Consider the following 24,291-nt stretch of genomic DNA (forward strand, 5'->3'; position numbering starts at 1 on the left):
TGGAGAGCCCCATGCGCCGGGCGAGCGTCAGGGGATCCAGCCAGTCTCCCCGGTCGTACTCCAGGAGGTCTCCGACTCTTGTGACTTCTGCCAGGACCAACCTCTGGCGCACCGTGCGGGACTCCGCCGCCTGCACACAAAGTTGGGGGTTGTGTAGCAGGGGCTCCGTGAGGAGATCTGCCCCCACGATGGCCGCCACGGACCTGGTCGTTGAAAACAGTTTCCAGGTCCGGAGGAGGTCCTGGTAGAAATCCGGCAGCCCGGAGAGGTCTCGCGGAAAACCTCTCGGACAAAGATAAAAGAGCTGCCGGTCATATCGGAGCCCATGGAAGCGGCGTAGGAAGGCATGCGCCAATATGCTCCACGTCGAACTACCTGCACTATAAAGGAGCCTCTGCAGGGCCTGGAGGCGGAAAACGCGGACCTGTGTGTACAGACACTTCAGGCCCTGCCCTCCTTCCTTCAGGGGCAAGTGAAGAACTCCAACAGGGGCCCAGTGCAATCCTGACCAAAAGAACTCCAGAATCAATCTCCGGAGGTGGGACAGGAAACCCGGGGCCGGGGCTAGGGTGTTGAGCCGGTACCAGAGCGTGGACAGGACTAGTTGATTAAGCACCAGTGCTCTCCCTCGGAGGGAGAGACATCGGAGTAGTCCCGTCCATTTCCGAAGCCGCTCTATCACCCCGCACTCTAAATTTTCCCAGTTTTCCGGGGGAGAGGGATGGGTGGCAGAAAGGTAAACGCCAAGGTAGAGCAGCGGACCCGCGCTCCACTGGGTGGTCTGAAGCGGGGGTAGGAGGGAGCTCGCCTGCTGCCAGTCTCCTACCGCCAAGCCAGAGCTCTTGACCCAGTTGACCCGGAGGGAGGAGGCTGCCGAATAGATGGCTTGGCAAGCCTCCACCCGTGCCAAGTCGCCAGGGTCCTGGATCATGAGGAGCACTTCAGAGTACGCCGACAGGACCAGCTGCAGCTCCAGCTCCCGCAGCACCAACCCTGTCAACTTCCTGCGGAGGAGACAGAGGAAGGGTTCGATCGCCAGAGTGTACAGTTGGCCCGAGAGGGGGCACCCCTGCCGTACTCCTCGCCCGAAGCTGACCGGTTCGGTCAGGGTCCAGTTGAGCTTAACCAGACACTCTGTGGAAGTGTACAGCACCTGGAGAAAACCCACAAACTGGGGTCCGAAGCCAAATGCCTGCAGAGTGCTCAGGAGGTACCCGTGGTCCACCCTATCGAATGCCTTCTCCTGATCTAGGGACAGGAGGGCAAACGACAGACCGTCTCTACGCCCGAGTTCCAAAAGGTCCCGAACCATAAATAGGTTATCAAAGGTACTGCAGTCCGGGACGGTGTAGGTCTGGTCTGGGTGGATCACGTCCGCCAGCACAGACCCTAGCCGCAGCGAGATTGCTTTCGCTACGATTTTGTAGTCCGTGCTGAGGAGTGAGACGGGACGCCAATTTCGTAAATCGTGGCGATCCCCCTTCTTTGGCAAGAAGGCGAGCAGAGCTCGCCTGCATGAAAGAGGGAGGACCCCGCTCTGCAGAGACTCGGCCCAGACGGTGACTAGGTCTGGGCTGAGGACGTCCCAAAACACGTGGTAGAACTCCACGGTCAGCCCGTCCATGCCTGGAGACTTATTAGTGGGCATACGACGGAGGGCTTCCGAGAACTCAGCCAGAGTGAGAGGCAATTCTAGCTGGTCTCGGTCGCTCGCGCTGACCGTAGGGAGCTCCTCCCAAAGCATTCTGCAAGCGCTAGGGTCGGTCAGATCCGTGGATCCATGAGGGGGGTGCCATCTTCTGCCAGGAGACAGGTGACGTGTTTCTTAGCCCCCCTCGTTTTCTCCAGGGCATAGAAGAAGCGGGAGCTGCGATCCATCTCCCGAAGGAGGCGGATGCGGGATCAAACAAAGGCGCCCCGGGCCCGATGGTCCTCGAGGGCCCAGAGCTCCTCCCGCTTCTCCCGGCACGCTCTGCAAGAGGAGCGGGTCTTCGGGGCTGGCGGCCAAACACCTCTCCAGCTCTAAGACCTTCCATTCCAACTGCTCTATCGCCACATTTCTCCGTCGGCTGGTGCCCCGGGTGTAGTCACGGCAGAAAAGCCGGGCGCGTACCTTCCCAAGGTCCCACCATCGCCGCGCCGAGGGAAAGCCAGATTTCCCAGAAGGACGTCACGAAGCCTTCATCCTCCAACAGGCTGTTGTTAAAATGCCAATAGGCCGGCCCCGGCCTCTCCGCACAGAGGGAGGCTGTCATGGTGGCTAGGTGATGATCAGAAAATGGGGCCAGCTGAATGCTGGAGGAGTGGGCTCATGAGAGATGGAAGCGTGATAAATAAATGCGGTCCAACCGGGAGTGGCTCGACCGATGGGCTTCCACCCGGACAAAGGTGAACGTGGAAGTGTCATCCGGGTGGTGGTCATGCCGGATGTCCACTAGGGAGTGATGTTCAACGGTGTCTGCGGCGGCCGGGCTCTGCTCGGTCCCCGAGCGGTCTCGCTTCTCAAGAGTGGTATTAAAATCCCCTCCCAGGACCAGGCACTCGTGAGAATCTAAGGTGCCGAGGAAGGCAGACGCCTGCTCATAAAATTGCAGCCGCTCCGAGCCCGATGTCGGGGCATAGACTTTAACGAGGTTAACCACGAGCCCCTCTATACAGACCCAGAGATGCAGCAGGCGACCCGGCACCGCCTCGGCAACCCCTAGCACCTCGGGCCATAGGTCGGGGGAGAACAGGGTCGCCACTCCAGCCTGCCGAATCGTGGAATGGCTAAAGTAGACCCTTTCCCCCCACTCCAGCCACCAACTGTCTTCGGCGGTCGGATCCGTATGGGTCTCCTGCAGGAAAATCACAGAGTACCCTCCCTCCCGAAGGAAGGAGAGCACCTGGGACCTGCGAAGAGCCATCCTACAACCCCGGGTGTTCAACGTTGCGATGGTGAGAGGTGTCATGGGGGGGGTCGGGGGGAATCCTCACTGGCAGGGACGCTCGCATCCCCCAGCGGGCCGCGCAACAGGCCTTGAAAAAAATCCCCCCATCGCTGGAGAGCAAGCTGTACCTTGTTGCAGGAGCCACGGACATCCTCTAAAAACTTCCGCAGCTCTCCTCGCCGCTCATGGGGGGGTGGGGTTACGGTTTCCCGGTTGTTCCCCGGTGGGGCCCTTGGTGCAGCCCCGTGGACCACTAAAACGGACAAGCAGGGTGCAGACCCCCGATGGGGTGCCTGATGGGCTGGAGCTTCTAGGCCCGCCTCAAGCTCTGGGGTGATAGCGGGCGGTGGAGGGAAGATAGCAGCTCCTAATGGGTCGGGGCAGGAGAACACAAAGGCCGCTCCCTGGGGGTCATCAGTTGGGAAAGGGAAGGAGACAGCCCCAGTGGCGGCAATAACATTGCAGGAGGTAAATTGGATAGGGGCAGGGGCAGAGGCGAGGTTCTGGGTTTCGGGAGGCAAGCAGCTGGATGGTGGCGCCTCCCGATCAGACTCGAGGGTTAAGGGGGTGGGGAGGGACCTCTCACTGATACCGGGCGCGGGCTCTATGGTGGATTTAGCGGCCACAGCAACAGGAGGTGGATTATCTTCTGTTGGGCCCCCGCCTGGGAAGGAAATCGATTGCTCCGCACCAACGGGGGGTGCCCCTGGCGACTTGTGTCCCGGCCGCGTGGTGCCGGCTGTCACCTGAGCAGGCTCAGTGGTCGTCAGCAGGGTGCTATCAGCGGCCGGGTCGATGGAGGAGTCCAGGGGCTCCTCGGAGGTGGGAGCAGAAGCAGCAGTTAGGGGGAGGGAGCATGGGGAAAAGAGGGGTGGAGTGAGGTTGCCCAAATCGAGGTTTGCTGGCAAAAGGTCATCCTCCCTCTGGGCGACCGGGGTCAGATCTAGGGCCTCAATCTCCTCGAACATGGAGGAGAGGATACTTTCCGTCGCCCCGGGGTTCTCCCCGCTGGCACCCGCCACGACGGTTGCCTCGGGGTTCACGGGGGCTTCGGGTAGTGTCAGGACAGAAGGGGCTTCCTCGAGGGTCTCGGAGGTGAGACACTACCTTCTGGTGCTACCACGTCTTTCCCAGCTGACACAGGTGGATGGGACGCACTCGTGGGCAAAGCAGAAGGTTCGGCATCGGTGCCCCCCTTCCTGGTCTTCCGGGGGGCCTCCGCCTCGGGTAGATGAGGCGGAGCTCGAGCCTTCCACTTGCCTCGCTTCCCCTGGACTAGGGCCCAGCCCTCCATGGCATCATCTGGAGGCTGGTTAGCAGGGGTCGTGTCAGGGGGTAAAGGCAATGGCTCAGGGACTTTTGGTGGGGACAGTGGGGCGGCATAAGGGAGGGAGGATTTTCCCTGGGGCAGGCTCTCTCCCATGCCTGGTGGTATCTCTGCCACACCCTCCTCCATAGGCCCCGCCAGATTGTCAAAAGCGAGGGCGGGGCTCTCCCGCTCGTCTGGGCGTTGTAGGGGAGGTGCCCCTTGGGCCTGAGCGGGAGAATCATAGAATCATAGAATATCAGGGTTGGAAGGGACCCCAGAAGGTCATCTAGTCCAACCCCCTGCTCAAAGCAGGACCAAGTCCCAGTTAAATCATCCCAGCCAGGGCTTTGTCAAGCCTGACCTTAAAAACCTCTAAGGAAGGAGATTCTACCACCTCCCTAGGTAACGCATTCCAGTGTTTCACCACCCTCTTAGTGAAAAAGTTTTTCCTAATATCCAATCTAAACCTCCCCCATTGCAACTTGAGACCATTACTCCTCGTTCTGTCATCTGCTACCATTGAGAACAGTCTAGAGCCATCCTCTTTGGAACCCCCTTTCAGGTAGTTGAAAGCAGCTATCAAATCCCCCCTCATTCTTCTCTTCTGCAGACTAAACAATCCCAGCTCCCTCAGCCTCTCCTCATAAGTCATGTGCTCTAGACCCCTAATCATTTTTGTTGCCCTTCGCTGGACTCTTTCCAATTTATCCACATCCTTCTTGTAGTGTGGGGCCCAAAACTGGACACAGTACTCCAGATGAGGCCTCACCAGTGTCGAATAGAGGGGAACGATCACGTCCCTCGATCTGCTCGCTATGCCCCTACTTATACATCCCAAAATGCCATTGGCCTTCTTGGCAACAAGGGCACACTGCTGACTCATATCCAGCTTCTCGTCCACTGTCACCCCTAGGTCCTTTTCCGCAGAACTGCTGCCTAGCCATTCGGTCCCTAGTCTGTAGCGGTGCATTGGATTCTTCCATCCTAAGTGCAGGACCCTGCACTTATCCTTATTGAACCTCATCAGATTTCTTTTGGCCCAATCCTCCAATTTGTCTAGGTCCTTCTGTATCCTATCCCTCCCCTCCAGCGTATCTACCACTCCTCCCAGTTTAGTATCATCCGCAAATTTGCTGAGAGTGCAATCCACACCATCCTCCAGATCATTTATGAAGATATTGAACAAAACCGGCCCCAGGACCGACCCCTGGGGCACTCCACTTGACACCGGCTGCCAACTAGACATGGAGCCATTGATCACTACCCGTTGAGCCCGACAATCTAGCCAGCTTTCTACCCACCTTATAGTGCATTCATCCAGCCCATACTTCCTTAACTTGCTGACAAGAATGCTGTGGGAGACCGTGTCAAAAGCTTTGCTAAAGTCAAGAAACAATACATCCACTGCTTTCCCTTCATCCACAGAACCAGTAATCTCATCATAAAAGGCGATTAGATTAGTCAGGCATGACCTTCCCTTGGTGAATCCATGCTGACTGTTCCTGATCACTTTCCTCTCCTCTAAGTGCTTCAGGATTGATTCTTTGAGGACCTGCTCCATGATTTTTCCAGGGACTGAGGTGAGGCTGACTGGCCTGTAGTTCCCAGGATCCTCCTTCTTCCCTTTTTTAAAGATGGGCACTACATTAGCCTTTTTCCAGTCATCCGGGACTTCCCCCGTTCGCCATGAGTTTTCAAAGATAATGGCCAAGGGCTCTGCAATCACAGCCGCCAATTCCTTCAGCACTCTCGGATGCAATTCGTCCGGCCCCATGGACTTGTGTACGTCCAGCTTTTCTAAATAGTCCCTAACCACCTCTATCTCTACAGAGGGCTGGCCATCTCTTCCCCATTTTGTGATGCCCAGCGCAGCAGTCTGGGAGCTGACCTTGTTAGTGAAGACAGAGGCAAAAAAAGTATTGAGTACATTAGCTTTTTCCACATCCTCTGTCACTAGGTTGCCTCCCTCATTCAGTAAGGGGCCCACACTTTCCTTGGCTTTCTTCTTGTTGCCAACATACCTGAAGAAACCCTTCTTGTTACTCTTGACATCTCTTGCTAGCTGCAGCTCCAGGTGCGATTTGGCCCTCCTGATATCTTTCCTACATGCCCGAGCAATATTTTTATACTCTTCCCTGGTCATATGTCCAATCTTCCACTTCTTGTAAGCTTCTTTTTTATGTTTAAGATCCGCTAGGATTTCACCATTAAGCCAAGCTGGTCGCCTGCCATATTTACTATTCTTTCGACTCATCGGGATGGTTTGTCCCTGTAACCTCAACAGGGATTCCTTGAAATACAGCCAGCTCTCCTGGACTCCCTTCCCCTTCATGTTAGTCCCCCAGGGGATCCTGGCCATCTGTTCCCTGAGGGAGTCAAAGTCTGCTTTCCTGAAGTCCAGGGTCCGTATCCTGCTGCTTACCTTTCTTCCCTGCGTCAGGATCCTGAACTCAACCAACTCATGGTGACTGCCTCCCAGATTCCCATCCACTTTTGCTTCCCCCACTAATTCTACCCGGTTTGTGAGCAGCAGGTCAAGAAAAGCGCCCCCCCTAGTTGGCTCCCCTAGCACTTGCACCAGGAAATTGTCCCCTACGCTTTCCAAAAACTTCCTGGATTGTCTATGCACCGCTGTATTGCTCTCCCAGCAGATATCAGGAAAATTAAAGTCACCCATGAGAATCAGGGCATGCGATCTAGTAGCTTCCGTGAGTTGCCGGAAGAAAGCCTCATCCACCTCATCCCCCTGGTCCGGTGGTCTATAGCAGACTCCCACCACTACATCACTCTTGTTGCACACACTTCTAAACTTAATCCAGAGACACTCAGGTTTTTCCACAGTTTCGTACCGGAGCTCTGAGCAGTCATACTGCTCCCTTACATACAGTGCTACTCCCCCACCTTTTCTGCCCTGCCTGTCCTTCCTAAACAGTTTATAACCATCCATGACTGTACTCCAGTCATGTGAGTTATCCCACCAAGTCTCTGTTATTCCAATCACGTCATAGTTCCTTGACATCACCAGGACCTCCAGTTCTCCCTGCTTGTTTCCAAGGCTTTGTGCATTTGTATATAAGCACTTGAGATAACCTGTTGATCGCCCCTCATTCCCAGTATGAGGCAGGAGCCCTCCCCTCACAGACATTCCTGCCTGTGCTTCCTCCCGGTATCCCGCTTTCCCACTTACCTCAGGGCTTTGGTCTCCGTCCCCCGGTGAACCTAGTTTAAAGCCCTCCTCACTAGGTTAGCCAGCCTGCTGGCAAAGATGCTCTTCCCTCTCTTCGTAAGATGGAGCCCGTCTCTGCCCAGCACTCCTCCTTCATGGAACACCATCCCATGGTCAAAGAATCCAAAGCCTTCTCTCCGACACCACCTGCGTAGCCATTCGTTGACTTCCACGATTCGACGGTCCCTACCCAGGCCTTTTCCTTCCACGGGGAGGATGGACGAGAACACCACTTGCGCCTCCAACTCCTTTATCCTTCTTCCCAGAGCCACGTAGTCCGCAGTGATCCGCTCAAGGTCATTCTTGGCAGTATCATTGGTGCCCACGTGGAGAAGCAGGAAGGGGTAGCGATCCGAGGGCTTGATGAGTCTCGGCAGTCTCTCCGTCACATCGCGAATCTTAGCCCCTGGCAAGCAGCAGACTTCTCGGTTTTCCCGGTCAGGGCGGCAGATAGATGACTCAGTCCCCCGGAGGAGAGAGTCCCCGACCACCACCACCCGCCTTCTCCTCTTGGGAGTGGTGGTCGTGGAACCCCCAACCTCAGGACATCGCATCTCATGCCTTCCAACCAGCGGAGTCTCCTTCTGCTTTCTCCCCCCAGACATATCATCTGGTCCACTCTCCGCAATGGTACCTGTGGAGAGAACATGAAAGCGGTTAGTTACCTGTGTCTGTGTTACTGGAACCCGGACATTCCGCTTACCTCTTCTGGAGGTCACATGTTGCCAAGCTTCTTCACTGGCCTCTTGGCTCCTCTGTGCAACCTGCTCTATATCTTTAGAGCTTTGTGCCCCTAGAAGCCTACCCTGAGTTTTGTCCAGAAAATCCTCAGTCTCTCGTATACAACGCAGGGTCGTTACCTGTTGCTCCAGACCTTCAATCTTCTCTTCCAATATGGAGACCAGCTTGCACTTTGTACAGACAAAGTCGCTTCTGTCCTGTGGAAGAAAGACAAACATGGCACATCCAGTGCAGGTCACAACAGCTGAACCCCCCCCTTCCATATCACCTACCTACTATGAGCTTCCTCAGAGACGTTGGCAAGATGTAAGCCTCACTAGGCTCACTGCAGGCGAACTCCCAGGCAAACTCCTGCTGTGAGCTGCTCTGCTGTCCCCGCTGCTCAGCTGGTTCGCTGCCGCTCAGCTGGTTCGCGAGGCTCTGGCTATTTTTAAACAGCCAGGCTTCCCTGACGCAAACACACAGACACCCTAATGCCCGCCCCCTGCAGGCCAATCAGACACTCACTCAGGCTCTCTCCCTGCCCTCCCAGCAAACACACGCTCAGATACTTCCTCAGCAAGCAAACACACACACTCGGATACTTACCAGTCCCAGGCAAACTCCTGCTGTGAGCTGCTCTGCTGTCCCCGCTGCTCAGCTGGTTCGCTGAAGTAGTGGTCCGAAGAGGAGGGGGGGCAGGTTCGGGTATCGGGCAGCGAGGGGCGTCGGCAATGACGGGGCCGATGTCCTGCCGGGTCTCAGGGATCCCAGATGCCCCTCCTTGCCGGGCTAAGGGGCAGTCCCTCCAGACATGCCCTGACGCCCGACAGAGGTAGCACTGGGCTTCCCCCGTGGAGAAACACACCCGGTAATGGGCCCCCTGGTGGGGGACTAGGAAGGACCCCTAGAGCGCCTCTCCAACACGCGCCGCCGATGGCAGTAGAAGCTGCACTTGCTGGAGGAAGGAAAAGATGTGACGGAGGGTGGGGTCCTTGCAGCCCAACGGGAGAGGGCTGATGACAGAAACAGGTTTCCCCAGGGTGGAAAGGGCGGGTAGCAGGGCAGCATTGGGGAGAAAAGGAGGGACAGAGGTCAGGACCAGGCGGACGCCCAGGTCCTCTAGCGGCTCTAGGGGGACAAACACCCCCGCCACCGCCAGGCCCCTCTCCACCGCCTCCTGGGCGGCAGCCTCCGATGCTAAGAAGAAGACAACCTTCCCATACATTTTGGAGGCCACCATAATGGACAAGGGCCCCACCACCCTCGCCAACGCCCGCACGTAGGTCTCCACGTGGGGTGAGGCGGGCACCAGGAGGCATCGGACACCGTGCTTCCTTGTCACGTTGGGGAAGGGGCCCTGGCCGCTGTTGATGATGGCGGAGGCGGTGGGCGGGAGAGATGACGAGGCGCCATCCTGGGGGGTGAGGGAGGGATACCGGCAGAGCTGGTGAAGGGGGCAGCAGGGAGGGACGCCGTGGTCGGTGGCGGGGCCGCAGCAGTGGGGGTGGCCCCTGCAACGGAGGGCCTGGTGGTTTTAGCGGGGCCCTTCCCCTTCTTCTTGCCCTGGCCTTTCCCGCTGGCTGGGTGGGCTCCCCTAGAGTCTGGGGAGGCGGTGGGCATGGCAGCGGCGGAGGTCACCCCGGTGCCCTCCATTGCCGATGCCCCAGCGGGGGCGATGGCAGGTGGTTAACAGGAGTTGGGGTCAGGTAAAAAGGGACAGGCTGTGGGATGGGCAGTTGGGGGGCGGGGACACATGAACCACCGTACACTTGTCCAGAGAGTCCTGTTTGGTTGGCTGGTGCTTCTGGCCCACATGGTGGAATCAGGGCGAGCAGTTAAGTCCAGAGGCAGATGTTAAACAGCCAGCAATGACGGTGGAGGAGGCAGTTGTGAAGATGGTAGTGTGGGGATTGGGAGGACACAGATGGATCGGGGGGCAGCTCCATGCCACACCCCCTGTGTCCCTACAAACACAGTCACGACACAGTCAAGGCCTCCCCCTACACAAGAGCACAGTTCGAAAGTTACTCAGTCTTGGGCCCCCTCCACGGCGATTTGTAAGTTTCCCGGGTGGTGTTCCTCTGGTAGACGGCTGTTTCTCTGTCTGTTCCGGGTTTTCTTTTTTGCGTTCCAGAAATGCCGAAGCAAGTGATAAGATTCCTCTCAACCGGAGATGGGTCAGCAGACAAACAGCAAGCGGCTGGGTCTGGGGGCTGGGTCCTTCCACTCCCCGGCTCCGGGGAAGCGGGCCAGCAGGCTCCCCCTCTCTCAGGGGGGGGGGTGGTTCAGCTGGAGCGGCAGCAGCGTCCGAGGGCGGGCGGGCCGGGGGAGGGCGGAGGGCTAACAGCCGGCTGGCAGGTGGCCAGCAGCCGGCCAGCACTCTAGCAACAGTGGAGAAAGAAAAAAAAAACAACAAAAGGAAAAGAAAGGGGGGAGAGCATCTGGCCTGGTCGGGGGGGAAGCTGAAAGCAGGGGCAAAAAGCAAGGAAAGCCCAGGCCAGAGGGCTGCAGCAGGAGAGCAAGCTAAGTGGGTCCCTTTTCCCTGGGTAAGGTAAGAGGGAAGGTTCCAGAACAATCAGGAACCTTCTGGAGACAATTAAGACAGGCTGATTAGAACACCTGCAGCCAATCAAGAAGCTGCTAGAATCAATTAAGGCAGGCTAATCAGGGCACCTAGGTTTTAAAAAGGAGCTCACTTCAGTTTGTGGTGTGCGTGTGAGGAGCTGGGAGCAAGAGGCACTAGGAGCTGAGAGTGAGAACGCGGACTGTTGGAGGACTGAGGTGTACAAGCATTATCAGACACCAGGAGGAAGGTCCTATGGGGAGGATAAAGTTGGGAGGAGGCCATGGTGAAGTAGCCCAGGGAGTTGTAGCTGTCACACAGCTGTTCCAGGAGGCACTCTAGACAGCTACATTCCACAGGGCCCTGGGCTGGAACCTGGAGTAGAGGGCAGGTCCGGGTTCCCCCCAAATCCTCCCAACTCCTGGTCAGACACAGGAGGAGTCGGACTGTGGGTTCAGAAAAACGGCCAAGCTGAGGGCTGCCGTGAAGCTCCAAGGTGAGCAAATCCACCAATAAGCGCAAAACCCACCAAGGTAGAGCAGGAACTTTGTCACAATATATGTTAAATAATGATGTCAGAACATCATGCTACAAAAACAGGTGGATGAGATGGATGTCTGCATAAAGGCTGCATAGGCATCGAAGGCCCCGTGTGTCTTGAGACAATGGCCCAACTTTGTAGTGAGCTACTGCCTTCTTTAAAAAGGCAAAACAGCTGGGCCACATGACCTGGAGGCAGAGCTACCAGCAAGCGCAGCCTTTCTTACTTTCATCAATCGTGCCTTACCTGTAGGCACTAGGATCCTCAATATCTTCTGCAGTTTTCTCCTTTTCAAGATCTCCCTGTGAAGCAAAAATATAATCTTTGTGTAAACAAGGAATGACACTCAATGGCTCATGAGGCTGTTCCACAAATTAAGGAAGAACCCCACACTGCTCCTCACAAATCAAGTGATGTTTGTAAAGCCAGATGAAACCTTCATGATGAATGACACTACAGGGTCACTAAATATCAGGTTCTAATGGTTCCTAGGCAAAAACGGGCGACTGCAATACTTACCAATGAACATATGGGGCCAAACTGATCCATGATGTAACTCAATTAACTTCAGTGGATTTGAGTTTGGCCCACTATGAATCCCATTTATGTCTAAAGGTAGCTACAAAATTTGAAAACTCTTCCATCTGACTAAAACTAGAATAGACACTCCCTGAAGAGTTACTTTGATAAGAAATAGCACTTTTAAGATGGACATAAAGCAATGCTGTCAACCTAGACTATGGAAATGATGTTGTCAAGGTTCCTCCCCCACTCTGAACTCTAGGGTACAGATGTGGGGACCTGCATGAAAACCTCCTAAGCTTACTTTCACCAGCTTAGGTTAAAACTTCCCCAAGGTACAAATTAATTTTATCCTTTGACCCTGGATCTCCACTGCCACCACCAAAGTCTAACTGGGTTTACTGGGAAACGTAGTTTGGACACGTCTTCCCCCCCAAATCCTCCCAACCCTTGCACCCCACTTCCTGGGGAAGGTTTGGTAAAAATCCTCACCAATTTGCATAGGTGACCACAGACCCAAACCTTGGATCTGAGAACAATGAAAAAGCATTCAGTTTTCTTACAAGAAGACTTTTAATAGAAGTAAAGAAATCACCTCTGTAAAATCAGGATGGTAGATACCTTACAGGGTAATTAGATTCAAAACATAGAGAATCCCTCTAGGCAAAACCTTAAGTTACAAAAAAGACGCACAGACAGGAATAGTCATTCTATTCAGCACAGTTCTTTTCTCAGCCATTTAAAGAAATCATAATCTAACACATACCTAGCTAGATTACTTACTAAAGTTCTAAGACTCCATTCCTGGTCTATCCCCGGCAAAAGCAGCATACAGACAGACACAGAACCTTTGTTTCTCTCCCTCCTCCCAGCTTTTGAAAGTGTCTTGTCTCCTCATTGGTCATTTTGGTCAGGTGCCAGCGAGGTTACCTTTAGCTTCTTAACCCTTTACAGGTGAGAGGATTTTTCCTCTGGCCAGGAGGGATTTTAAAGGGGTTTACCCTTCCCTTTATATTTATGACAGATGTTATAAAGATCATTAGAGCCCTGCAAATCCACGGGTATCCACTTTATATCCGTGGACCATTTCTGCGGATAGAAGCGTGGATGCAGATACAAATTTTGTATCCGTGCAAGGCTCTGACGGTAAGAGCCAGGCGGGCAGCTGTGAGGAACCACGAAACGGATCCTCCACCTGCCCTGGGCGGGGGGTCCTGGGGAACAGGGACACTGGATGGGGGGCTGCTCAGGCCCCCCACCCAGGGCAGGTGGAGGTTCCGCCATGGCTCCCCACAGCTGCCTGCCTGGCTCTTACTGTGGCCAGGCTGCAGCTCCCAGCCGCAACCCCCTCCCAGCTGGAGCCGGGTTGGGGAGAGCCGCGTTGGCAGCTGTGGGGAGCCTGGGTCTCTCCACCTGCCCTGGGCAGAGGGACTGGTGGGCAGGGACACTGGGCAGGGGGAACTGGGGAGCAGGGGCACTAAGTGGGGAGGCTGGGACATTTGGCTCGGGGGCTGGAGGGCAGGGACATGGGCCAGGGTTTGCTTGGGCTCCCCGCCCAGGGCAGGTGGAGGGTCTGCTGCAGTTCTGCACAGCTGCCCGCCCAGCTCTTATCATGGCCGGGCTGCCGTCTTGCCCAGAGCCAGGTCGGGGAGAGCTGCGCTGGCAGCTGTTGGGAGCCTGGGTCCCTCCATCTGCCCTGGGCAGGGTACTGGGACACTGGGTGGGGGGCTGCTCAGGCCCCCCCAACCAGGGCATGGTCCGCCGCGGCTCCCCACAGCTGCTAACGTGGCTCTCCCCAACCTGGTTCCAGCTGGACAGGGGACAGCTCAGAGCCAGAGCATGGCCACGGTAAGAGCCAGGCAGGCAGCTGTGGGGAGCCGCGACAGACCCTCTACCTGCCCTGGGTGGGGGGCCCAAGCAGCCCCCAGGCAACTCCACAGGTCTCCTCCCTTTCCCCAGCCAGGCCAGCATAGAGCCCAGCCAGGGAGCTGCGGGGAGCTGCGGCGGACCCTCCACCTGCCTGCGGTTCAGGGGTATGGGGGGCTGAGAGCAGCCCCCGGTTGTGTCCCTGCCCCCCAGGCTCCTCACCCGGCCAAGGGCAGGTGGAGAGTCCACGACTCTCTGTGGGCTTCCCACAGCTGCCCATGCGGCTCTCCTGACTGGGCTCCAGCACGGGGGATGCCTCGGAGCCTCAGTCTGGACCCGAATGTAGAGCCCTGCAAATCTGCAGATATCTGCGGCTATCCGCATGCGCGGATGTGGATATCCGCAGATAATTTTTGCGGATAGCGGATCAGATGCAGATATACATTTGTGTACCCGCACAGGGCTCTAGAGATCATCAGATTTTTACAAACATATTTTAAAGTTCAATCTACTCAAAAAATGATTCTGTCGAGATAGCACTTTTTTACTGAACAGACCTCCCTTTCTTTTGAAGTCAGATCTGGTTACTTCAGTGACTAATTAAGCTTTTATTAATTCCTTCTTTACTTACAAATTGAGCAACTATGGTACAGAAGCCACTAATAAAAAATAAATATAGGGTCTTTATGATGCCATATTTTAAGTCTCTATTCAGAGTAGAACTGCACTTTAATAAAAAGAAGCACAGAATAGAGAGAAAATCTGTCAAGTCTTTGTTGTTCTCAACACACAAACACATGAGGTGATGATTAACTAAGGGATGCCATATACATCAACAGAATAAACAGACCTTACTTACACTTTTAGAGGGAAGAAAAAAAGCACTGAGAGGAAAAAGAAAAGGAGCATTACAGACAAAAAGACTACTATTACATTAGCAGACATTTTGTGTGGGCTCAGATTCACAAATTGCTTTGAAAACCCTCAGTTTTTGTCATGAATGACCCACAATGCGAAAAGCCTGGGTGTTTTTTGCACAGAAGCAGTAACAGGCCCAGCAATACTTAGCACTAGAGGGTACTCTGGTATTCATAGATTTAGACATGTCCTGGAGAATGAATTGTAATGCTTTTACCTATGCACCAGAACACAATACAGAAGAATTAGGGAATGTCTTCATTCAGTCACTTACTCTTGGAGAGGGCACTTTTGCTTTTAGCTCTCTTTGAATGTCCTCTGGAGACAAGATATTGAAGGTAAAGATGTTGCTATCTGCTCCACAGGTAACCAGGAACCGGTCATCATAACTAGAGTAGATATCCTGGATTTGGCCATAATCATTGTCATGCATGTTGAAGGACCAGTATCCGTTCATCATGTCTGCTGACAGGTCTTTGTCCTGGAGAGGATAAACTCGCACTGCTCCATCCTTCATCCCACAGAACATCAACAGCTTGCTGGTGCTGTAAAGCGATCAAAAGCTAAACAATTCCAGGTACTGATCTAGAACAGTTAATGTTGCAACAGCAAAAAGCCAATGACACTTGTGAACAAAAGCTAAATTAACACAATGGGTGAAATTCATCCAAGTATGAAGGGCTGGAGCAAGGTTCTTTCACCCATACCACTTATGCCCTGCACAAGAGATGAAGGCTGTTGGCAAACTAAGTGACCGCACAAGAGTGTCCATGCACCTCCTGTACATCATGGAACTGGCTTCGGAATTGGCTCATGGGGTGGCAGAGAAAATCAATATGGAGTAGACAAGGTATGGGCTGGGGAGGGCTTTGGATCTGGATTTGCATGGCTCCATTGGGCTCCAACATCCTGCACAACAGGTGCAGATTGGTTATTGCCCACAGCCTGGATTAGCAGCTAAAGAGGGGTTGCACAGCTGCCACACAGCCTGGTTCGGGGTTGGGAGGTGACTTTCACCTCCCCATACTCCACCCAATTGAAGGAGAGAAGAAGACAGGTGTAAATTACAGGTTTTATAACCTAAAACGGCTTCCTTGGGGTCAGATCAGGCCTGGTCTCATGGGGTGGGGAGAGCACAAGGACACTCCGCTTGTGCACTCTACATAATGTCCAGTTCAAGCTGCTGGCCTGGTACAATGGAAGTGTGGGGATTGCTCCCTCCATACTCTCCTGGGGAGCAAAGAGCACCCTAAAGGGGGTAAGGGATGGAAGGAGGTAAGGCCATGACTCCATCCCCCTACCCACTGGCCAAGCAAGCACCGAGGTAGTGGACTGCACCCCCATAGGAAGTAGCAGCATCCCAGGGCTTCCCCTGGGGAGAACTTCCCAATCCAGGGATGTGTCTTAAAGGCACAATTGAGCTTTGAGTGCTCAAAAAAGTGGGCGTTTTCAACATGAACATTTTTTAAAAGAAACAATAATGTATTTTAAACAGCTGTACTCACAAATCCTACCAATCAGGAATCCTAACGCTGGTAACCAACTAACACTAGGTACCAGGGAATAGAGCAGAACTCTTCTTGAACTCTTGCACGTGGATATTGATCCACACAAGGAAAGAAACAGCGGAATATACCATGATATCTCCAGAGTCCAGTTCATCAGTTTAGTACAAAACAGTAAGTCATAGTGCATAAGCTCTTTTACCAGAAAGAGATCCTTTGGATTGGGTTGTCATCTGTGTTTTCCATAGGAATCACCTCAAAGGGCTCATCTTGCCTGCTTTCAGGGGATATTTCATGATGAACTGGGGAGAATGCACAGTGGTAGAGGTACCCAGAGTCATAGCCACCCTAAAGAAGACAAGGGCCATGAAGAAGACATGAAGAAAGGATGCTGATTCAGGTGTCCAGGAAAATGTGGTTTCATGAATGATTGCTCTTTTCTTAAATTTCTTTTTAAAAATGAATTCATTGCAAGTGAAAGATGCCAGACTAAAAACCCCTGGAAACTCTGTTTATCCACAGAATAAGTCCACCATTATCAGTGGAATTACAAGCATTTGCCATTCCTCTCTGTCCCACCAATGTGCCTCAGTCATGACCACAAGGGACCACCATCTACTAGTGGGGAAAGAGTTTAGTCCTTGGCCTCTCTGTGGAGACCACCAAAAAGAGTTCCATTTGTTGTGAACTGGAATGACGCTGTAAAACCATTTCACAAAGACCTCTGAGCACTCGCATCAAGCACTTGGTCTTCTTTGAGCACTTGAATATCTTCAAGCATGGGGCACATATGAGCTTGTGTCCTAGAGGCAAAAGACTTTTATTCCAAATACTTTCTCTATGCCATCTAATCCCCAAGTCCATGAATCTTATTGTCTCTACACTTAACAATCCCTTTCTCAAATCAAAAATGAAAGAATATTTAATTTACCAAAGACAGCCAGAATTTCCCTGGTGCTGAATAAAACCCGCAGATAATGGGGCTGGGCTCCTGTGGGATATAGATGGGTGGCAGTGGCTCCTCTTTCTTAGGCTCTGCCTCTGGCTCTTCTTCTATCTCAATTCCCATCTCCTGCTGTTTCTTTATCCACTGCAACCTTGCCTTCTCCTCCTCCTGTTTCTTTTTCTCTCTGCGCTCAATCTCCTCTTCCCTCTGTTACAGAACGCAGTGAAAAATGAGTCATGAAACCAATGCACCATTGACTGAAAGGATCTCATGATAAAAATGCTAGAAATTAGGGAAGTATTCCTCACAACTAAGCAGAGATCAGGCGTGTCTACACAACCCCACAGTGCAGACTATGGGGGTGTGAAATGCAGCACACACTAAAATGTTGTGCTGCAACTGCCCATACCTGCCCTACTAGCATGAACTAAAAGGTACATGTTTCTCGTTAACATAGTCCTTTTTGAAATGCGACTGCATTAACACAAACTAGGTACCTTTTAGTTCAAGCTAGCAGGGACTACATGGAGTAGTTACAGCACAACACTTTGATGCACTCAGCAATTCAGACTCCCGTAGTCCGCACTGCAGGGCCTGTGTAGACAAGCCCCATCATACCTCATTTGAATCCCCACATTCCCTCCTCCTCTTATATTCTGCCTCCAAGGACTAACAAAACAGCAAGCACCCTCCACCAGAGACATGCTAAATGCAGCTTTTCCCAAGCCAATCAATCCTTGTGTTAGCCAGAGGATTTGCTTGACTGCAATGGGAGGTTCTCTATCAACTCATGGACTGGACACACTACTTCTGCAGTGCCCCCAAACTCTGTCCTTTACTTGCCCAAAAGTAAAAGCGACCATGCTGGAGACTTGAATTCAGATTCCCATGTGGCATTGCATTGTTTGTGCTCAAACATAAGTTTAAAGTGAAAACAAAATGTTTGTAATGACCTTCCTTCTGAGCACTGAATTGAGGAGTACTGCCATTGCCAATTTATACAATCTTTAAAATCTTCATTTTATTAAAACTTATCTTAGCATAAATAAGTGTCAAATATCACACTATCTTTTCCCAGGGACATATTAGCTTTGTAAGGTAGCCAAAGACATCTCTTCTTCCTGAGTACTGAATTCCTCCTGGCCACTGTGTATGCTGGGGCTTTGCCAGATCTTTAACAAAACATCGAGGTAGTAGTTATAACTCTTTGAAAATATGGTTGAGAATGGAAGAGCCATCACGCAAGAGAGGCAGCTGTGAGGTGCTAGACTGAGCACTGATGCTTAGAGTCAGGTAATCAGTGTTCTAATCCTGAGCCTGCCACTGAGTGCTTTTCAATTTCCTAAAATACCCACTGGTGAAAGAGTGTGTAACGCCAGTGCTATCTAAGGTGTTGCCCATATTTATACCAGCAGTGAATTTGGTCACACATGTCTTCAAAGGAGCGAGTCCTCATTGAGGAATACATAAATGCAATGCTGACTTCTTTTTTTTATAAGAGTAGTCCATTTACAGTTATCACAGCACACAAAAAAAGTATCAGAAAAATTTAACTGGTGAAAAATAACCATTTTTCATGTTTGATTAACTCAAAAGTGACCAAATGCATGTTTATGAAACTGTTTAAAAGAATTTCCTTTGAGGCTGGGATCAAGCATGAGAAATTACAGCTGTAAGGATAATTTTTCTGAAAACTAAAAGACAAAAAATATATTTTTAGAATGGAAGTGACATATTAACTTTAACTCTGCTACCACTAGTATAATCCTATAATATACATGCATTATAAGCTATGTTATTCCTCAGCTCCACTTTTTATTTCCATGAATTAGTGTTCAACATATATTTTCCAATTGATGACGCAAAGCCAGGAGTGGTCTGTGCCTGGTCATTCCTTATGAATGGCTCAGCTAGAACCCTGCATTCAGCACTACACAGACTAGCAACTTGAGTGGAGTAGTTTTGCACTCTAGGGATACTGGTAACTGAGGTATGAGAATTTAATTCCCCACAGGACAGTTCTTTACCTTGATCCGGGATTTAATGCTGCAGAAATGGAAATACTGTGTGGGCAGGTCATTGATCTCATAGGTGGATACTGTGTCCTGTTCTCCAAGGATGGGTGCAGGAACCTGAAGAGCAAAGCCATTTTCACAGAGCACAAGCAGCATGCTCTCTGCCTGTAGAACAGCACATAGAACACAACCATTAGACAGACATATGGAACTGGGAGAGAGGCAGAGTAAAGCTAAAGGTCAGAAGTTGTTAAGCCACAAAGTCAAAGGCACCCCAGTCAACATTTATTTTATGTGATTATTTCAATAGACGCATCACCACCAGAAATCAGAGAATATCATTTTAGACTGAGAGCAGCATGATGATGTTTAGTGTCACAAGGAGGCTTGCCCCTTTAAATGAAGCAGGTCCAGTTCCTCTGTGCAAGTACAGGTGCTCCCAACTGGCCAATTAAAAAGACAGAACAGCACCTGGTGCTATAAAGGATCAGGGAGAATTAGAGAGGGAGGAGGCTTGTAGGGACGCTGGGGGGGGGGGGGGGGTTTGCTAGCTGACCTCCCAAAGGCAGAGAGGCAGGACCAGAGAGTTAAAGGCAGAAGAGCAGCAGAGGGCATTGTATGCTGACTTCCAAGCCAGAGAACTGGAGCTGAGGACCAGAAAGGGCTGAAGTTGGGAACAGTGGAAGTACCTACCTGCTTGCCTGTCTGAGATGGGAGGTTAACAGAACAGGGGAAGCAATGGATAGTCCACTGGTGAGGATGAACTCCCAGCAGATGGTTTGGGGGATGAGGGTGTCATTCTGCTAGGAAGAGTGGAGATGCACTTGACCTGTAAGGGCTTGGGTGGCTATCCTGGCAGAAGGCAAGGAGAGGACAGACGTAGAGCCCAACGGTGGTGGAGGATGCCAGAGTATGGTATGTGCTATGTTGATGGACTAGCTGTTGTGGGGTTATAAGAACTAGATGCACTGGGGGTGATAAAGGGACTATGTTTTGGGACTTCTGTTATGGATTATTTGCTCTATGTTTTTGTAATAAGCCAGCCCCAAGGCAGGGTATTACTGAGGCAAGAGAGACTGTGTGGGGGAAGTCCTTAGGAGCCTGAGAATGGAAGTGGGACTGAAGACCAGGTGTTAGGGTGCCCTGCTGCAAGGAAGTGCTCAGGGAAGATGGGGAAACATTCACACCTTGTGCGTTTGGCTTCTTTGAAAGATGGTGTGACGAATGACCAGAAAGGGTTAAGCATCCTGCAGGATAAATGACTCAGATTCAGCCCTTAAAGACATATGGGGAGATAATGTTTGTGTTTTTGTGTATTTACATATATATTGGTAGTGGTCAACAATGTAATCAAACAGTTCCTGTCTATGCTGTATACCAGGGATTGGCAATGTTTGCCATGTGGCCCGCCAGGGTAAGCCCCCTGGCAGGCTGGGCTGGGTTGTTTACCTGCCGCGTCCACAGGTTTCGCCGATTGCGGCTCCGACTGGCTGCAGTTTGCTGCTCCAGGCCAATGGGGGCTGCGGGAAGCAGCGTGGGCCCAGGGATGTGCTGGCTGCCGCTTTCTGCAGCCCCCATTGGCCTGGAGCAGTGAACTGCGGCTAGTGGGAGCCATAATCAGATGTGGCAGGTAAACAAACCGGCCCGGCCCGCCAGGGGGCTCACCCTTGCAGGCCGCGTGCCAAAGGTTGCCAATCCCTGCTGTATTCTGTTAATTCAGAGATCAAAAGAACATCTTAACATTTAAATGAACTGTAAACATAGGATGTTGCTGTATTCATGTCTCTTTGAAATGTATAGCATATCATCTGCAAATGGTGGGAAAACAGGCAGTTGCCTTATGTTAATCTGTATGAATAACTACCGGGCGATAATTAGGAAATGAGGGTCTATTGTTCACTGAGGGACTCCAGCCTGTCAAAGGAGGCCTGAATTGTATAAAAGATGTTTGGGTCCCAGTCCCTTTTATCTCAGATCTGCTTAAGCTTTACCAGGGGAATTTTGAGTCGCAAGATTGAGATCCCAGTTCTAAGCTGGAACACCCTGAATATGATATTGGACATTGGATTAAATTCTAAAAGAACTCTTTGCAACTACCGAGCTCACCATCTCTACTACGAAACTGACCTAAGAACTTTATTCATATCTGTTTGTACAAAGATATTTTAACCAATACACTCTCTTTTCTTTTTTTTAATAAATCTTAGTTTAGTTAATAAGAATTGTCTATAAGTGTGTATTTGGGTAAGATCTGAGTTATTCATTAACCTGGTGGGTAATGTGTCCAATCCTTTGGGATTGGTAGAATCTTTTATATGATGAACAAGATTTTCAGTAATCCTCATCATATCTGACTTGGCTGTCTGGGTGGAGGCCTGAGGCTGGGTTACTTTAAGGGAACTGTGTTGTTGGCTTCTGGGCAACTGGTGAGGTAGTAAAGAAGCTGTTTTGTGCTGGCTTGATATATCTAAGTATTGGAATATCCACCAGCTTTGGGGATTGTCAGCCCCATTCTTTGCAGTTCACCCTAATTGAGTGACCTCAGCTGGCTCCCCCAGGACTCCGGTCACAGATGGGTCTGAACCAAAAGCTTGTGTCAGAGGTTTTGTTTGAATAAGCAACTGAAAGTTTAGGTGCTTTATCGGTACTATACATATCTCTTATGTCTTTAAGACTGGGATGGAAATCTTGGGGGGAAAAAACCTCCAGCTATCTTACAGGATTTCTGGTCCCTGCTAGATCCCTGAAATGCCAGTGTCAGAGGAATAACTGAGGTAGGAGGAAGAATTATCCAAACTTTTTAAATTGCAATAAAAGTCATGTTTGCATATAGGTGTTTTTCCCCAAAGGAGGCCTCGGGGATGGGGCGGGAGGTCTTTATTTTATCTGAAGTAATTCACCCAGCCCTAATATGTGCAAAGGGAGCTAGTTGCAGTTGCTGTGGGAATCAGAACTTAGAATTACATTGCTTTTGTGCACGTAAAATCTGCAGCTAAAGGTTCCATTAATTAAATGTTCATCTTTTAATCTTCTTCGCTTATATTAAAGTGAGAAAAATGAAGATACATTTGACAGTTATAACCTAGAAATTATACATGCAAATAAACACACCGTTAGAGGGTTTCTGCACCTAGCTGCAAGGTTAGGATAGATATTTGTCGCTGCTGGGCAGGAGGACAATCAGAAGAGCCTGACAAGCCAGAGGGAGAAGACATACTGGTGCTTGTCAGGTAAACAGGGAGCAGTTTGCCATCATAGAATGAATCCAAGAGGGCAGCTATGAGCTACTTCCCACGGTTATTTAGGCCAGGTCTAGTCTAGATAGGGTTTGCCAGTACGGCTATACTAGTATGTACAGCTATGGTGGCAAACCGCCTGGCAGAGACACAACTTATACCAGCAAAAAAATCCTTTTGCTAGTATAGCTTATATCAGTTCCCCCAAACAAAACAACCTATTCTGGCTAAAGGACTTTTTTGACCAGTATAACTGAATCTACGCTTATGCTAATAGAGATCAAACGAGATTTGTTTTCATCTGTCTATCTCCTGTAGTTTGCTATTACATTACTTCTACATTATGATACCCTGTAAGTAAATAACCCTAGATCAAAGGTATGTTAATTTGAGATGGAAGCCACATGTTAAAACTTCATAAAAACTAATGGAATGTTACTTGTATTGTTTTTGCTTATCTATTTCTATTATAATGTGATGGCAGGTAATTACATTATGTATAGTCTTGTAACTAAATAACCCCCTAAATGCAGATGAAGCCTTGGGGAAATGCAAACAAAGAAGAGTGCTAACTTCAAAGCAAGGGCATTGTGTTCAATGGGAAATCACAGACTCAGTCTGTATTTCTTACTCATCAAAACCCATGTGGGTGAAGACACTGTTCAGATTATTTTCTGGAGAAGCTTAAAAATGGATTTCATGGAAAGATCCTGTATTTTTGAACTGTTTGGACACCTACAGGGAAGCATTCCAGATGCAAGGCAGAGTTCCCCAGTGTTATTCTGGGTGACCCTGAGAGGCTTTTGGAAAGCTAGCAGATTACTACATTTGGATTTAAAAACTTTGACTCACCTGTTAATGTATTTTACCTGCTTTAACCTCTAACTCATTTTTTTTCTTAGCTTATAAATCTTTAGTTAGTTTACTAGAGATTTGGCTACCAGTGTGACCAGTGTAAGGTCCAGAGTTCCAATTGATTTGGGGTAAAGGACTGATCCTTTGGGATTGGGAGTAACCTAATGTGATTTTTGGTTTATATAACCTTTTATCACAAACTCCAGTTTGTCTGGATGGCAAGATGGGCTAGAGAGCTTAGGGAGACTCCCTGTGACTCCATGGTAATACTGGTATAGTGATCCAGGAGTGCACATTTGTTACTGGCTTGGTGAAATCTAATTATAAAATGTACCACCAGTTTGGGGTGTCTGCCCTGTTTTCTGACAGTCTGACCTGAGACTGGCACTCTCAGTTGTGAGCCACTCCAGACAGCATGACAATCTACGCTAGGGCTTTTTGCTGGTTTATAAAATTCATAAAGAATCACATACCCCCAACCAACAATATTACCCTGGCAGAAGTTTCTAGGGTGGACCTGGCCTTATTAAACTTTTGAAATCTTTGTTTTTAATAACAAAATTCTATCTGAATTAGTCATGGACAAACATCAAAGGCACTGGAGCTTGAGTTCAGAGAAACACCCAAGGGTTTGCTTTTGGTGCTTTGAAAGCTTTGTTTACAATTGCATATGCCTATTTGAACATGGGCAACAGGCACAGTCAATGTTCAAACCAGTGTTTTTTAAATGAAAACTAAGCCTTAAAAAACAACAAGGAGTACTTGTGGCACCTTAGAGACTAACACATTTATTTGGGAATAAGCTTTCGTGGGCTAAAACCCACTTCATCAGATGCATGGAGCAGAAAATACAGTAGGAAGAAATAAAAACATAGGACATGAAAAGATGGGGGTTGCCTTACCAATTTTAAGGAGACAATTCAATTAAAGTGGGCTATTATCAACAGGAGGAGAAATCACTTTTGTAGTGGTAATCAGGGTGGCCCATTTCAAACAGTTGACAAGAAGATGTGAGTAGCAGTATGAGGAAAATTAGCATGGGGAAATTAGTTTTTAGTTCTTGTAGCGACCCATCTACTTCCAGTCTTTATTCAGGCCTAACTTGATGGTGTCCAGTTTGCAAATTAATTCCAGTT

The 24,291-nt window shown here is 50.5% G+C and overlaps 1 protein-coding gene across 2 annotated transcripts in view; it reads right to left on the minus strand.

Moving 5' to 3' along the window:
* CFAP44 (cilia and flagella associated protein 44) overlaps positions 1-24,291 on the minus strand; it is an 86,950-nt gene that overhangs the window by 28,336 nt on the left and 34,323 nt on the right. For both annotated transcript variants that reach the window (XM_043538653.1, XM_027824545.3), the window contains exons 19-23: positions 19,077-19,229; positions 17,035-17,256; positions 16,306-16,451; positions 14,873-15,143; positions 11,539-11,594 (exon numbers count right to left, since the gene is read on the minus strand). In XM_043538653.1, coding sequence (XP_043394588.1) covers positions 11,539-11,594; positions 14,873-15,143; positions 16,306-16,451; positions 17,035-17,256; positions 19,077-19,229 — 848 coding nt within the window. The remainder of the gene's footprint in view (positions 1-11,538; positions 11,595-14,872; positions 15,144-16,305; positions 16,452-17,034; positions 17,257-19,076; positions 19,230-24,291) is intronic.

The sequence above is a fragment of the Chelonia mydas genome, chromosome 1 (genome assembly GCF_015237465.2).
Source record: "Chelonia mydas isolate rCheMyd1 chromosome 1, rCheMyd1.pri.v2, whole genome shotgun sequence".
In the NCBI taxonomy this organism is placed as follows: Eukaryota; Metazoa; Chordata; order Testudines; family Cheloniidae; genus Chelonia; species Chelonia mydas.